Source organism: Aquila chrysaetos, chromosome 7, assembly GCF_900496995.4.
Source record: "Aquila chrysaetos chrysaetos chromosome 7, bAquChr1.4, whole genome shotgun sequence".
Lineage (NCBI taxonomy): Eukaryota > Metazoa > Chordata > Aves > Accipitriformes > Accipitridae > Aquila > Aquila chrysaetos.
Window position 1 is genome coordinate 3,447,450 of NC_044010.1, and position 15,738 is coordinate 3,463,187.

Below are 15,738 nucleotides of genomic sequence, written 5' to 3' on the forward strand. Positions count from 1 at the left end.
CAGGAATTACCCCAGTAAACTTATGGGAATGACTTGCCAGAATAAGGTCACGGAAGGAGTAACTTGCAAATTAGAGCTAGACGTTTCCTGCACCCCACCCGTGCTTTCCTTGTTGTTCTCCAAAGTTGAACAGCAGCCTCCATAGCAACAATCTGACCTGCCTGCCTGCAAAAGTCCACCTTAGTAAGACTTCATTCACTAGCCAAAAAAAAACCCAACCCAAAACCGTAGCGGGGCCTTATTCTATTTTTACATTCAGTGAATCCTGCTCATTTGAACCCTTCTCCCCACCTTCACTCCACCTCATATGCATGGCTGGTAGCACCTGTGTGTGTTTATCATGATTTTCAAATGAGTTTCTCCTTCATTCTTAAAGTTGTTTTCCTGAGTGCGCTCTCATGAAGTCTCTTGCTGGCATTGCACCTTCACTCTAGTGCAAGATGTTGCAATTAACCCTTTCTCAACCCCAGGAACTGGATTTTCCCATACTTACTGGAGGACTTTGATTAGCACAAACCACAAGTTTGTTCCAGCTTGTTGGGCCATGAGAGGTTTAATTGCTCTGACTTGCTTCTGGTCAGCAAAGAAAAGAAACATACCCAGGCAACCTGTTTCTCCTTGCTTTTTTTTTTTATTATTTTTTCCCTAGGTCTTCCGGCCCCGCACTCCACCAGAAGCAATTGCGCTATGTAGCCGTCTGTTGGAGTACACCCCCACTGCCCGCCTGACTCCCCTGGAGGCCTGTGCGCACTCTTTCTTCGATGAACTACGGGACCCAAATGTCAAGTTACCAAATGGGCGAGAGAAACCTGCACTCTTCAATTTCACCACTCAAGGTAGCCTGTGAGCGTTGAAGGATCCCTTCTTTAGGAAGAAGCACTGGGATAAATGTTCGTTGTAATGCATATGTCACTCCCTCGAGAGTAAAAATCTCCGAGCGGGACTAAGGTTATTAAGCAATTGCATAACCAGCTGTCCATTTCAAAAAGAGAGGAAAGGGACTTGGAGAAATGGGTTACGGGATTTTCAGATGCCTGGTGCCTTCGATTCAAATTTCGTGCAGGGTACCGAGGGTTGTTACTATTGGATCCCATCAAGAAGGCTTACGTTTCCAGTTCTATGTCTGCAGTCCAGGTGATGGCTTTGTGTGAAATATCATAGTCAGTGGACCGTGGAGATTAGATTATTGTTTTGGAGATGATCCTGCTCTTTCATACCTGAAATGCCATAACAAGGAGTAATGCATGTTAGGTTTGGCAGGGAGGTTTGTAGTGTAGCTGCCCGTTTTGGTTCTGGATGCGAGATAAATACAGAGGCTTTAGCATCCAGATTTTATGTGCTGTACAGTTCATGTGGCATTACATTGACTCAGTCATTTAGAAACTGTAAAAATGATGGACAACTAACTTTTTTATTTGAAGCCAGACTGGTATCAAATTTTAAAACCATTCATGTATTTTTTTCCACAGAAGTCAGAAATGTAAAACTGATATCCCCCCCAGAACAGTTTTTCCTGCCAAGACAGAGAATGTGAGAAGTATGGCATACAAATATGCTAGTAATTAATTTTGGAGCACTTTTTTTTTTTTTAAGTGATTAGCTGCCAATTCTCCCCCTTTGAGCAAGAATAGATCTGTGTGCATTTTCTGTTGGAAGTCTGAAACACGTTTTGGCTCGGTTAGCATTAATGTAATTTTTCAAACCCTTTAGTGCATGCAGTGCCCATCTGCCAAAATGTGAAACAGAGCCCTCTCCTTCAACATGTAGAGCCCTTTTATTTAAAAAAAAAAAAAAAAAAAAAAAAAAAAAAAGGTTGGGGGGAGAGGGCCAAAAAGCTTTGTGTCTGTACAGAGGAGTAATTTAAGCTACCTGGAAATAAACTTTTAACTTGCTTTGAGTGGCTGCTTTGCAGAAGGTAAATATATTGAATATACTGAAACATTTCTGAAGCATGAACACCTTAAAGTGTTAAAGAAAATAGCTTGTGCTTCCACGTCATTGTCCTCTGTGCTGATCTCTGCACCTGTTGTTATGAATTTAGTAGTTATATTACAGGTCCTTCCTTGTTACGGTACTCATGAATTGCCTTTTCTTCCCACTCTAAGGCCATCTTCAGTATCTTAATACAGCTTCACCCCTGTTCTTTTTGAAAGTATTTCTTATTAATTGTTTCTTAATGATGTTAAGATTGGGCCTATCTACTACATGAAAACAAGGATTTTAGAAAGGGTTGGAAAGCTTTATAGTGAGTCTTTTTAAAAATCCTTAGGGGAAAAATAAATGTCTGTATTGGGAATGTATCCCTGGTTTCCCGCCAGGCAGTGTGGAAATGGCTGGGTAACCTACCCTAATGCTCAAGCAAATTTAAAGTTCCTCTTTTGCCATCCTGAGGAGCTGATGTGCTCTTCCCTTGCACAGTGACTCATGGAAATGGCAAGAGAAACCAGTTTCAGTGGAGTAATTCCTTAAGATTCAAAAAAGCAGGTTTCTGCCATTGGCAGGTGCCAGTTTTACTGTCTAAAAAGGGAAGGCAGGACAGAGGCTGGTCATTAATGCATTTCCAAATAAGCTCTGTTGTAGGTGACCAGCCACACTCAAAAAAAAAAAACCCAGAGCTTTTTTTAAATAAATACATTTCTTAGCACAGTGATTTTAATGCCTTTGTAATAAATAAATGTGCAGCAGTGAGTCTCATGTAGCAGCAGTCCTGATTACGACCTCAAGACGCACAAGCTTTTGCTCCTCCTGTGACCACTGTGCAGTCATGGCTCTTTAGCCAGACTGTGTGAGGTCCTGTCAAATTGGCTAGTCCAGAGCAGAAATCCCAGCTGGGAAATAGATCAGCTCATTGGAAATCAAATGATGACTCATGTTAAGTCATCTGTGGTAATTTAAAAAGTAACGAAATACATCCTTTTGTTTTGAACGGCATTTGTTTTCAACAGACAATATTAAGTTTTACAAGAAGTGTTTTGTTTGGCTATATCCAGTTGCCTGATACCCATGAAGTAGGAGGTGGCTGCAGAAGGCTTGAAGGCAAAACGGTTAGAAATAACAACATAAATCTGACCATTAATGCATTGGATTGATTTTCAGAAAGAACCTAAGCGTCATACCAAATCTGCTGATCTGGGCACTGATGCTGCTCAGATAGACTTTAGAAAAAAAAGCAGTGAGAGTATATGGAAGATAAAGATCATGGTCTTTGGCTTCCAGCAGTAGTTGTGGGGCATGTAGGTTCTTAGTTTACTGTAGAGATGAGATCTGTCCAAGAGAGCTTTATCTGGTCATTCTTAATGTCTTGCCTGTAAGTTTCTCTTAGTATTTAAACAAATGTTATACACTAAGTGGGGGGTGGTTGTGTTTTGGGTTTTTTTTTTTAAATTAGTCTGGCTTGTGACCTTTAAAAATATTTTTGTTATATGTATGTAAATAAATACAAAACCCCCTTCATTTCTTACCAAACTGTTTCAATGTGACTGGAAATCCTTAGTGTGACCATTTGAGTGCCATCTAGGTTTTTTTTAGACAGAGTATTTCTGCTCAGGGCATGTGGAGAGGGAAAGAAAGGAAAACGATGAAACTTGTGCTGCTTCCAGCACTCTTCTAGGTTGAGGAGAAACCGCTGGAACAACTTGAGTTACATGGAAAGTTTGTTATTGAGACAAAGCAAACATGATACAAGACTAATTTTTCCAGGGGATTCTGGGAGTGTTGATATATCAAATGGAAGGATACTGAAAAACAGCACTGCACTGTTTCCCAGCACCAAGCATTTTCTTGTGTTTGGGGAATGAAGATGACCTGGTGGTCTAGTAAAACTGGACATTTTCATTCCTGCTCCTTATTGGAGATGTAAACTGGCTGCAAATGGCATGATTAGATCAGGAGAGAGCCAAAGGTGTTCTCCCAACTGATGTGAATGGGAGTTGGGTCTCATTAATGAATTGGGATAGCTGCTCTGTTCACATCACAGTATTGAAAACTTTGTCTGGATTGCCTTGATCACAATACCTTCTTGCAGTAGTATTGGTTGTAATTAACCCAACCTTGAATTGCAAGTTTGATTTAGATAAGCAGGCTACAGTTCAACAGCTTGTCCAAATACTGTGTTGGAAATCGCTGAGAACAGAGGTTCTCAATACTTTGTGGGCTGCAGATACCACAGGTCAAGCTTTTTCCTTAGTATTGAGATGTCTCATCCTTACAGACGGAATGACTGCAAAAATACAGTAGAACAAGAATTCAAACAAGTTCTCAAGCAAAGCTGCTATTAAACTTCAGCCAAAAGAGTTCAATTTACTTTGGTTTTTTCTTGTCTGAATTGACCTACCTCTCTAAGTGAAGTGTCAAGACATTCAGAGCATGCTGAGTTTAAGAAACTTCATACCAAGAAAGATAATGTGGGGTTTGAGAAGAAGAGAACGAGATCAGCCTTCTAGTCTCTATGCAAGTTCTTTAAGGTAGCTTCAGAGAAATAGTTGCACTTACCTTGAAAACAAAACACAAAAAACCCCAGTATATTTGCCTTGTATTGGTGCTGCTAAAGAAGGTGTTCTGATGGCATTAGATGAACGTATGGGAGGAAGGAGAATGGGGTCGAAGTGCCGTTGCAAGGGTGTTGTTCTGTTGGGTCAGCTGGCTCTTTGGCTACAGCGATGCAGGCAGTCTATAGCTGCATCCTCGAGGCACCACTTAGCACCAGAAGGTAGCAAATGTCTTTTGGGTTCTTTGACATTTTAGCTCTGCTTTTGTTTGGGTCACAGCCCCGTATTGCTGCCAGTGATGAGCAGAAAATAATGGTGGGGATGACAGAAAGCGAGGTAAACAGCAGATTCCCAGTAATAACAGATTTGAGAAACAGCTTTGGAAAAAATACTAAAGGAGCAACGTTTTCTAGCACACAGCAGCTAATACCCAAGATAGTATTAAAGTGTAGGTTTATCATTGGTGTTCAGCTTTGACACTTGAGGATTCATGTTTCTTCAGTTTATTTTTCCATTTTAAATGGAGACTTACGAATTCTGAATTCTATTATGAATGTATGAATTCTGAATTATTCCCATGTGAATTTGAGGATTAGTATTTGTACAAATGCTGTGAGTGTTGAGGCTTTCTAGAAGGACTAGCTAGGTCTGCTTAGACCTGAATAGAGTATCACAGGATAGGCTGGATGGGTTGCAGGTAATGTAGCAACTTTGGTTTGGTTCTAGACTGGAGCTTGTGTTCATAAGTGCTGAAACACAGTCTCAAAATGTGTAGTAATAAGAGGCTTGGAAGCAGGTGAGAGTCTTCTGCACCTTGCCCTCCCAGCAGTAAAGAAACTTAGTGTAACTTAATGGAGGAAAAAAAAATTGCCAAGTAGACTACTGATCCCTTTAGGCCCTAAGTTTAAAGCTTGCGTTAAAGAAAAGCAATAGGCTCTTAAAAATGAGCCCAAATAACTTAAGACTGTGTACAAAACCCCCTTACTGAACCCATGGCATGATTTGGATGGGTTTCTGTGGAGTCCTTGCCATCTGGAGGTCTTACGTAAAAAGCTGTCTATTCTCATTTCTCCTCCAGATGACCTCCTGGAGCTCCAAAAGTCACCAGTCTCCTTCCGCGAGGTGACTGTTAACATCCTTTTCACCGGATATTGCTTTCTCAAGAGACAGCCAGTCACTCCTGTTTCTGAAACAAACAGGACCTGTCTTGTCTCGGCTCAGTCCCACCTTCTGTGAGGCACTAGATGCTGTTGAAAGGGTGCCAGAAGATTGTCATTTGTTGGCAATGTGTTGCCCTTAATCCTCCCACAGTTGTGGCTGTAAGATGCCTATTTCTCATTCTGATACACATTGAAGCTATATTAGATTTGTAGCCTGAAAGACATGACTATTTTTTCCTTGGTTAATGTCTTCAGAAAGAGTGCTTGCATCATTTTGTTGTCCATTTAAATTGCCCAGCAGACCAATTCCCCTTGCCTTTCCCTGTGCTTTTAAAGGAGTTGTCAGCTCTTCTTGGCATCACCCAAGGAGGCTGCTGTGAGAGCTTGGTCTTGGGTTCCTGGGTCCTTGAGAAAGTGATGCTTGAGTGAGCCAAAGAACTAAATCCCTGAAGCTCTTGGAGCAACTGTTGCAGCTGCTTGCTTGCTGAACCAGTGCCCAAAGCAGCACCACTGTTATCAGGCTTCTCCTTGAGACTGATTGCAAGTGGGTTTGTGAAGGGAACCCTTCCAGTGCTCGGAAGGAAACAGCGTTTTCAGGCCGTTGATAAGCAACGGGCTTGGCTGGTTCTTTGGTAACTCCCAAGATGCTGCCTTTCTCTAGGAAATAATTCCCTTGCACCACTACATGTAGTTTTGACAGTCTGGCTCTGGAGACTGCCTTGCCGAATATCACTGTGGTTTCCTCTCGCTGGTCAGCAAAGAAGAAAACGTAACGTGACCTTCGGCTGTAAGGGCGTGCGTTTCACCTGAGGTTGCCGTTACGGGGGGAAAACCAAGGAGCTGAGCCTGCATGCGGGGCTCTTCGTGGACGATGAGCTAACTCTGTTTGTTCCACCTCCCCTCCAGAACTGTCAAGTAACCCATCTCTGGCTTCGATCCTCATCCCTGCTCATGCCCGGAACCAAGCAGCTGCTTCAACCCCTACAAACGCTACAGCGGCCTCAGGTGAGAACACGCAACTGCCTGCCTCCCTCCCCACCCTCGCTCCCCCTGCCCAGGCACCTTCCCTCTGCTGAGGCTCACGAGCCGCCTCAGCCCTCGGGGTGAACGGGGAGGAAGGGTTCGTTCCAGCATCGCCTCAATCTCGGTCTTGGTAGGCGGTCGTTCGGGTGCTGGCTGCGGTCACCAACCCAAATCCTAACCCAGGGCACTTAAACGCTGCGTTTGACCGTTTAGTCTGTTGGTCCTTCTCACTCAGACTTCCATAATTAAAAAAAAATCATTATCTCACCTGGTTTTTAGCAATCCTTGTGGATTGGTTTCCATCTAATTTCTGAGCACTCAGCCAGTCTGAAATTATTAGTGAGTTGGAAGCATGAGTTTGTGATGCCTAGGAAGAGAAGAAACAGCTAGCTCGGTACACGTCGCCTCCATGGAGCGTGGATGGAGAGAATTTTTTCCCCAAAGGCATTAGCACTTAAAAGTCTAGTTAGGGAGTTCAGTCAGCATGCTCACTGCCTCATCTAAGTAGTTGCAGTTGCTTCTTACCGAGTTTGCTTGTGTCACCTTCAGGCGCGAGGCAGATGCTTTTGGGTTTTGGCCAGCACTGAGTGAATTTCTTTTTTGCCTCTCTCGCTCCTCCTCAAGCTTCTGTCAGAAACCTTTTAAAAGCTCGCTGTTGGCCTGTAGCCACTCCATATTGTATTCTGTTCCCAGTGAAAGCTTAAAAGCCGGGTAATATCAGTCGGGAGACTCCCAAAGAAAATCCCAGGTGCTGCAGGATGTGGCAGAGGTGATTCAGCGTACGGCACTCTTCCTCCGAGTCAGCGCTGAGTCAGCACACCAGTTGGCTGTCTCGGGGCTTGGGCAACGCGAGGCAGGCTGCAAAATGGGTGTGTTTCCATACGTATCCCGCGTACACGTCAGTCCCATTTGTCAAGGGCTGTGACCCCCTTTTGAGGTGCAGGAGACTTACTCAGCGTGGGATAGCTGATAAGGAGAAGCCCTAATTAAAAAGGTATTCTTGAAACATGCGGGAAAGCATTTGCAGGTTGATGTGCTGGACGGTTACCTGGTATCTGATGCGCTTGGTCCAGCCAGTGCTGTATAGAAAGCATTTTCATACTCCAGGACAGACAGACGCACCCGGGTTTGAAAGAGGAGGCTGCTCTCTGAAAACGTAGTAGCAGTAGATAAAAGATACAGCCGGTACAGTTTATGTGCTCTGAATTTAGGAAAAAGCAAAATTGCTATTTTCAAATTTAGTATGTTTGTTTCATACACTTGGCAGTATTTTGCAAATAGTCATGTTCTCCGTTTCCCTTTTATGTGCATCTGTTGCTCAACAATGAGTGAGAAAAAAAAGCAGATAAAGTAGTAAAAGTGATTGAAAAACTACAAAATAAAAACATGGAAAATTATTTTAAGCCCTTCTGAAAAACATTGTTTCGCTTAATGTCCCTTTTATGCCTTTTAAGGAGTTCTCTTTGCCAAGATACAAGTCTTGAGGAATAAATGGGGTTAAGAAATCTGTTTTCACCCAGCACTTTCCAAGACTTCATGTCGGGGGAGAATGCATTAGGCTGAGTCCTAAATGTGAAGTATACCAAAAAAAAAAAAAAATTAAAAAAAAAATCCTAAGCAAAACCAACAACAAAAAAACCCAAACCCACAAAAAAGTATCCTTGCAGCTTGAAAAGAAATTGTGAAATTAAGCTCAGTATTGGGCAACTTGCAGCTTTGGGTTTCTGCAGCACAGCTGGTTGGTAGTTTCTTACTCACATGGGGTTCTCACAGAAGGTGGTGGGCATTTCATCAGGGTTGTGATTTTTAGGATTAGGTCCTATATGAGGTGTAGGTCATGTAACTTGTGTCTCCCTCTGGCAAGTAGAACTGATACTGAGGTCCAAGTGTCCGCTGTTATGTCCAGCATAGTTGCCTACTCCGTAGGCTTGAGGCAAAGGTGCACGTACATTGAAATGCAGTGTACTAGTTCATCACTGCACATAATCCGGGTGGGTTGTTGTTACCTGCTTGCAGACAGTTACTCCGTTTCCATAGCTGTCATGTTGGTATGCAGCCATGGCAAAATCCCAGCTTTTTGATGAGGTGTAAAGCACTGCTTTGTATCGTGCACCAAGGCAGGGTCATAGTTAGAGAATAACTAGAAAAATGAGATCTATTTGTCCGAAGTCTAGCAAAGTAGTGTTTGCCAGGAGACTTAGCAGTGGTGTGGTGTTAAGAGATGGAAAGGTTGGCTTTTTGACATACCACATTAACAGTGTGGGTTTCATCAAGCCAGCAATACAAGCCCTTGTGCTAACCAATATGACACACATCTGCATTTTTAAAAGTTATCCAAAACAAGTAATTTTTGTTAACTGATAGATTCACAGTGGTGATTTCAATAGCACAATGCAGCAGTAATCCTGGGATCATGTTCTTAAGTGCAGGGGAATTACTGTCGGTAATTTTTTAGTGTTAAAAAAATTTATTTGTTGTAAATTTCCTCTTCTCTTGAGGCATAAAGCTGGACTCGCTGTACTAATGGAACCTGGCTTTGCAGTGGGAGTGTGAAGCCTTGCTGCACCACCATTAGTAAATTCACCTAAACGTTTGTGAGAAATTCTCTGTGATATTAGTGGCATGTCTAAAGCAAAGTGGAGGACAAGGAAGGTGGGAGTTATTGGCTCCTGCTTGAAATGGTGTGCTAGCTTTCTGTGAATTATAGTGGCTGTTGACTAAAAATGCCAGTGCAGCTTTATTTGTGTGGATGCTGACTTGATCTAGCTGGAGGAAGAGGAGGAGGATGGTTTCATAGCTCTGTAGCCACAGCATCTGAGAGGGGAGCGTGCAGACCAAGCCAAATGCATATCTGCTTGTGTGACTACATGTTTTTCTTCCTGGAACAGCCAGCAGCAGTAGTTACCTCCGTTAGTCAGCGTTAAGATGGGAAGAGCGTAATTGCCATCTGCAGGGAAGTTGCGCCAGCAGGGATGCTGGGGTCATCGTCTTAGGCTTCCCGCTGCGTTGATCCCATGTAATCCCAAATGCGATGGTGCGCCTGAACTTTCAGCAACAAAACAGATTAGAGCTGGTGTTACCTGCCAGTGTGTGGCAGTTGAAAAAGACCACAGTGTTCCATAAAATAAGATTTAGCGCATTTATGGTATTCCCATTGAAGGAATTTTGGAAAACTTCAATTCCTTAATCAGGAGAAGAGGGGCAAGCAATTTGCTCAGGCTTCTGGAAGCTCAGCACTGGGGTGAATCCATGATAGAGGAGTAAAGCTTGCACGTTTCAAGCTCGCCAGTTTTGCTCTGAGCCCTGGATTTCTACGTCTGTAGGCAGGCACAATAGGAAAACCGGGCTTTTCTCCTCCTTCGGCTTGTCTCCTCAGCTCTCCTGTGAGGACTCCCAGGCTGGTGGTAGTTCCATTTCTGTATCTTTGCAGATGAGCAGCACGGTCTGTCAGCACTACAGATCCAACCAGCTAATGCTGTCATTAGTGCTAATGGGCTTTCTCAGACTGAGTTGGCGTCTCTGTCCTTCTCTGAACTGTAGCCCCATCTTTCTTTTCCGGGAGGTTCCTAAGGAGTGCCACGTACCCTCCAAGAAAGCTGAGGCGTTCCTCAGAGGGAAAAGCTGAATTGGAGGAGGTGCTCTACATTGATGGGAGATACTTTCGCCCTCTGTTTGGAAGAAGCGGCTGACACTTAAGCCCTAATGTGGTTTCTTTGCCTGCCCAGGCAGAGGTGTCAGGTGGGTCGTTTCGGACAAGGAGGCTGCCCTGACCTCAGGCCGCAGTCTGCTGCGTAGTCATCTGTCCCGTACCGGGAAGCTGCATGTCAGCTCCTAGCTTCGCTCCGCAGTAGCGCAGGCTGCTGCTTTGCAAAGCAGAGGTTTTAGCAGCATTGCTGAAGGCCTGGATTTTCTTCTCTTATTCCCAAATACTGATTTCTCATGGTGAGGAGGAGTAAGTGAATGTCCCGAGACCCTCGTACTCCAGTTGTGCTCTTCTTCTGGTGCTTCAGCAAAGATACTCTGGAGCAAGCCTCTCTTTGTTCCCCAAATGTTCTGTCGATGCAGAGTCAAAGAACAAGCTGGAATGTCAAAATACTGCATTTTCTTGCAGGTTCGGAGCCAGTACAGCCTTGAGCAGGCTCTGCTCTCTGTCCCAGCCTGGGTGGACTTCTCTATATTGTTGTGAAAAGCTCCGTGTAAATGGTCTTGAGCTGCATCACTTGGTTTATTTCCTTTTTAACATGTGGCGCATATATTTCTCAGGAACTCCCCCATTATAGTGATGATAGAAAAGGAGCGTATGTTACATGAAGTAGCTCCATCTCCTCCTCTTTTTTCTTTATCTCTGCTCAGTAGCAATGTAATGATAACTATTTCAGCCTCTGCTGTCTTCAGGAATAGATCAAAAGGCACATTTCATTTCAGCAAATGAAATACAAGCGCTTTCTGTACACATACAGAGAAATCCTCTGCCAACAGTACAGACTCCAGCTGGACTGCTCGCATCAGGCACGGCAGATGTTCCATTAACTGGAGTTTATCCATACCTGAAAATTAAACTAGAACAGGCACAGTGAGAGTTTAGGACGTGGAAACTATTAGCTGTCTGGCTGGGTCATTTTTTATTTCCGTGGTCATAGTTGGTCTGCATGCATGTGGGATTTGGGAGTTGCTCCTTGGGGGAAATTCTCCGCGTAGGAGGGCATCTCTCACATGCAAGGCTAGCTTTCCAAACAGCACTGGTACTGTTGTCATGCTGTCTTAGTGCTTTAACTGTGTGAGCTTTTTTTTTTTTTTTTTTATCATGGTGGTCATTCCTTTGTGAGGGAGGGGTTGCAATTAATTTGGGGTGAGAGGAAAGGGAATGGGAAACTCCCAGAGCAGTTGCCTTGCATCCTCTGCCCACACGAGGATTTCCCTTTCTTCCCCCACGCTTGTCGCAGTATTTCCTTTTCAGATGGGCATCATCCTCTCTTCCCACTTGTCCCTTGTATTCCTGGATGCTGCTATTTGATTTCCTATTTTTGTTGCCGTTGTCTGTGTATGTTACTTAATTTGTCACTCAGCAAGTGCTGCCCGTCTTCTAGACTCTCACTCGTTTCATTGCCTTTGCTCATGGCTGCACTTCCAGCTATGGTCAGGTCAGCACGGCAGGAGAGGAGAGGGGTTTCGTTCACAGGTGACTGTAGAGCATTGCCTGGCTGCGTTGCCTCGCCAGCTCTTCTGTGCTGGAGACGTTTTACTGCATCCCCACCGCCCACCAGTTGTATTTTGTCATGTCTATTATTTATGCTAGTCATACTGTCCTTCAGTCTGAGGTCAGTAAATCTATTCTTTCTTTTTATGAGCCCTTTTCCCCGTGTTTTTTCAAATGTACTGTTTGCCCAGTCTGCCCTCTTCTGTACTGAGATAATACCTCTTTTTTTTTTTTTCTCCTGTTGCAGTATTGATAGCTTTGCAGTTAACCTTACTTAAATTAAGTGGGAGAAATGCATGATGGTCTCTTGTAGAAAACCTCACTTAATAGCATTTTCCCATCCTGTATTTATTGTGTTGAGTATTTTATGTATTTAACCGTTCATCCACTTATCTTTTTGTGACCGTGCTAATTAGATGCTATGTAGGATGGTTCCAGATGAAGTTGATGCTTTTTTTTTTTTTTCCCCTACCAACTCTTCTAATAGGAAGAACAGTTTTTTTAGAGAAAACACCTGATGCACATGGCCTCTGAAAACACAGTTACAGTGAATTTGCTTTCGGTATTTCTTTGCAAACCCTGTGTTTTCTTGGAATGCACTTTGACATGTGCCCGTGATCCTATGACTTGTCTCTCTGCGGAGCACTGTCCCTCCCAGAGAAGAGAAGAGAAAGTGTTGGAGACCATTTACTGCAGAGACCCGATCCTCTAATGATGTCGTATGCTTGCATAAACCTCGTTACTGGCTTCAGGCCTTGATGTTGGTCTGCTTCAGCAGTTCAGGGGGTGGCAGATCCCGCTATTTGGTTGAGCAACACAGAATAAAGCAGTAGACTTGAAAGATGTTTTCTGAGGCAACAAGTGCATGAATTACACATTAACACACAAGCTGTTTCTGCCAGGGAAGCGGGCTTGTCACGTTCATTGTCTGCGCTCATTCACACAATTAACAGGCAGCTTTGTTACAAGAAGGCTAACGATACGAAACTTCAGCACCAACGTGAAACCTCGTAGCAGCCACGGATACTTGATGCGTTAGCGTTGGCGATGCGAGTGTGCCTCGTCTTGTAGTTAGAGTTACTGGCAATGTTCCGTCCTGCAAAATCTAGAGCCCGGCTGGGTGTTCGCATGCTGGCCTGCAACCCTCTGCCCTCGAGGCTGCCTTTGTCCTGCTTAAAGACCCTCTTCCCACCCTCTCCCCGCACCGAAGTGTTCCATCTGCACCCCCTGAAGTCAGGAAGAGCATCCTCATCAAAGGCATCTCGGTGGGAGTCGTGGGTTTCCCTGTGCGGAGAATGTCCTAGCTGTTGTTCTAAATGTGTCTGTATTTTGGAGGTAATACTGGTTGTTTTTTCTCTCTTCCCTTCCTCTCGCCTGTCGTTTGCTGCAGATGTTAACGCAGGAGAACGAGTTCAGACCAATAGTGTAGCTACAGCATCAGCCTCCAACTCCACCTGAACCGGTACCAAGCAGCCAGCTGCACAGGAAAAATCACCAGTAATTTGAGTCTTGCTCAGCAACACTGGTCACATTTGGAAAGAAAATTAAAAAGAGGAAAAAAAAAAAAAAAAACCAACAACAAAAAAAAACCAACAAACCAACCGACCTGTTCATTTTAGTGTTCAATTTTTTATTATTATTATTGTTGTTCTTATTTAACCTTGTAAAATATCTATAAATACAAACCAGTTTCATTGTATTCTCACTCTGCAGGGTGTCCGGGGCAGGGGACTAGGTGGGGGGAGGAGGGAAAGCGGAGCAATACAACACACCAATGTCTCTCCCCTCGACAATCTCTTCATGTTGGAAGTTTGCTGTTGTGTACTTCAGAACCAGGACTCTTGCCTCATGCCCCCCTCCCACAACAGAAAGAAGGAAAAAAACAAAACAAAACAAAACCCCAAACCTCATTCTCTGCTGAAGTTCGGTTTTTTTTGTTTTTGTTTTTTTTTTTTAACCTCTTTTTTTCTTTTCTTTTTAAGTGAAGTTTCGGACTTTGATGTAGTGCACAGCTTGAATTTGGTCGGGAGCTTAGCAGGGGTCATTCAACAGAGCTCAGCGTTTCTTGTCAGTGAATCCATATCCCAGGTTGTCTGAAGAACTGCCCCGGCTCGGTATGGGGAGCAGGCGACGTGGTAGGAAAATAGGTTGCCGTGGGGTGGGGGGGAGGGTTTGCCGTGTGTCTAAGGCTTGAACCGCTAGTGGAAGCCTTTCATTTTAAAAAAATCAGTGCTAGCGATGAAGAAACCTGCAGCTTCATTATGGGAAAAGTCTTACCCGAGTGGGTTATATATAATATAATACACACACATGCACGAACACAAGCGGTTAGCTTTACCGAAGCAGCTCCTTTGCCCAGCCGGAGCTCCTGCCCGGAGGCGGAGGCGGCCGGTCGGCTCCCATCTTCAGCAGAGAAGAGCGGACGAACAAAACCCTCGGAGGGGGCGGGGGCCCAGCCGGGGACGTTAAGGGACTTTTTGGAAAGCGGCCACTGTGAAAACTTGGTGGTTTTGGGTTTTTTTTTTTTTTTTTTTTTTTTTTATTCCTCCTCCCACCCCGCCCTGGCTCTCGATTTGAACAGGCTTCCCTTTCCCAAGGTGCGTACAGGAAAAGGACACCAGGGTTTATAATGTGAACTGTAACAGTCTACTGGTTTATTTTGTAATATTTTTTTTAACTGCAGTTTTTACTTGCAGGATGCCACATTCTCCGATAGTTTCGATTTTAAATCCACAGCTAGAATCTGTATTTAATTTCATCTTTTTTAACCTCTTGCTTTTTTTGATCTCTATTTATTGATGCGCGTTGCCACGTCGCCATTATGTTTTTACATTGGTAGAATATTAATAAAATACACATCCGAGTGCTCTCGACAGTAATTTGTACCTGCTGACTTGTAGGAAAGCTGGCTATATATGAGTGTGTGTGTATATATATTATATAAATATATACATGTATACATAGATACAATACTGCTTTTTTTATTTTGTCTACGATCTCGAAACAGTCTGACTGAAGCGTGAGGTGAATGCTTGTTCTAGTCCATCTGTTCAGGGTCCGGGTTTCCTCCCTGCGACGGCGCGTGGTGTGAGCATCCACGTCTCTCTTCCTGAAGTCAAAGCAATATTCCTCGGGAAAGGGTCAGGTGAGCGGCCGGACGCAGCCGCGGCGTAGAAACGAGACTTTCGGAGACCTGATCTTGTCGTAGGCTTGCGGTTGGTGTCCGCTGCGGCCTTATCCTCCTTCAGAGAAACCGTAGTCGCCTTTGGTGCTTATCGAGCTGTTATTTGACCTGCGGATCTCTAAGGCAAGCGGTTGTTTTTCGGGAACGCGCGGACCTTCGCGTGGCCCGGCGGTTGCCGGCGGTAGCGGCTTCGGCAAGCTCGGCAGCCACGGGGGCGGCAGGGGTTTTGCTCACGAGCTCGGTGTGTTTCCTCTTGTACCTTTTATGCTGTTGACGTGGGATTTTTTTTTTTTTTTTTTTTTTTTTGGAAAACTTTCTCTTAGCAGCCCTGGAGCTGACAAAAGCCCTGCCCTCTCCCTCCTGCCTGACACTCGGGGAGGGTTCGGGGAGGCAGGAGCTGTTTCAAGAGGTGAGTGACCACCTACCGTGAAACCAATAAACCCTCATGTTTTAATCAATCCCTTGGCGATTTGCTATTGGGCACACAAACAAAAAAACAAAACAAAACAAATGGTTTTAAAGCTTTTTAGCTGTCATTAAATTCTGGCTGGCCGCAAAGGAAAGCACGCCCACGTTTAGAAACGGAAGGCTTTCCAAATCATTACGTGCAACTTAATAGAAAGGGTTGAAGAGCATCTTAATGCGAGAGCTCGGCTAGTCGGTGTCCCGAAAGGTAAGTGCAGGAGC

The 15,738-nt window shown here is 44.3% G+C and overlaps 1 protein-coding gene across 2 annotated transcripts in view; it reads left to right on the top strand.

The window, feature by feature from the left end:
* Nucleotides 1–13,439, top strand: part of GSK3B (glycogen synthase kinase 3 beta) — a 148,456-nt gene extending 135,017 nt beyond the window's left edge. For both annotated transcript variants that reach the window (XM_030020997.2, XM_030020998.2), the window contains 3 exons: nucleotides 650–836; nucleotides 6,554–6,652; nucleotides 13,258–13,439. In XM_030020997.2, the coding sequence (XP_029876857.1) occupies nucleotides 650–836; nucleotides 6,554–6,652; nucleotides 13,258–13,325 (354 nt within the window). In that variant the 3' untranslated portion in view covers nucleotides 13,326–13,439. The remainder of the gene's footprint in view (nucleotides 1–649; nucleotides 837–6,553; nucleotides 6,653–13,257) is intronic.
* Nucleotides 13,440–15,738: the final 2,299 nt, after the last annotated feature.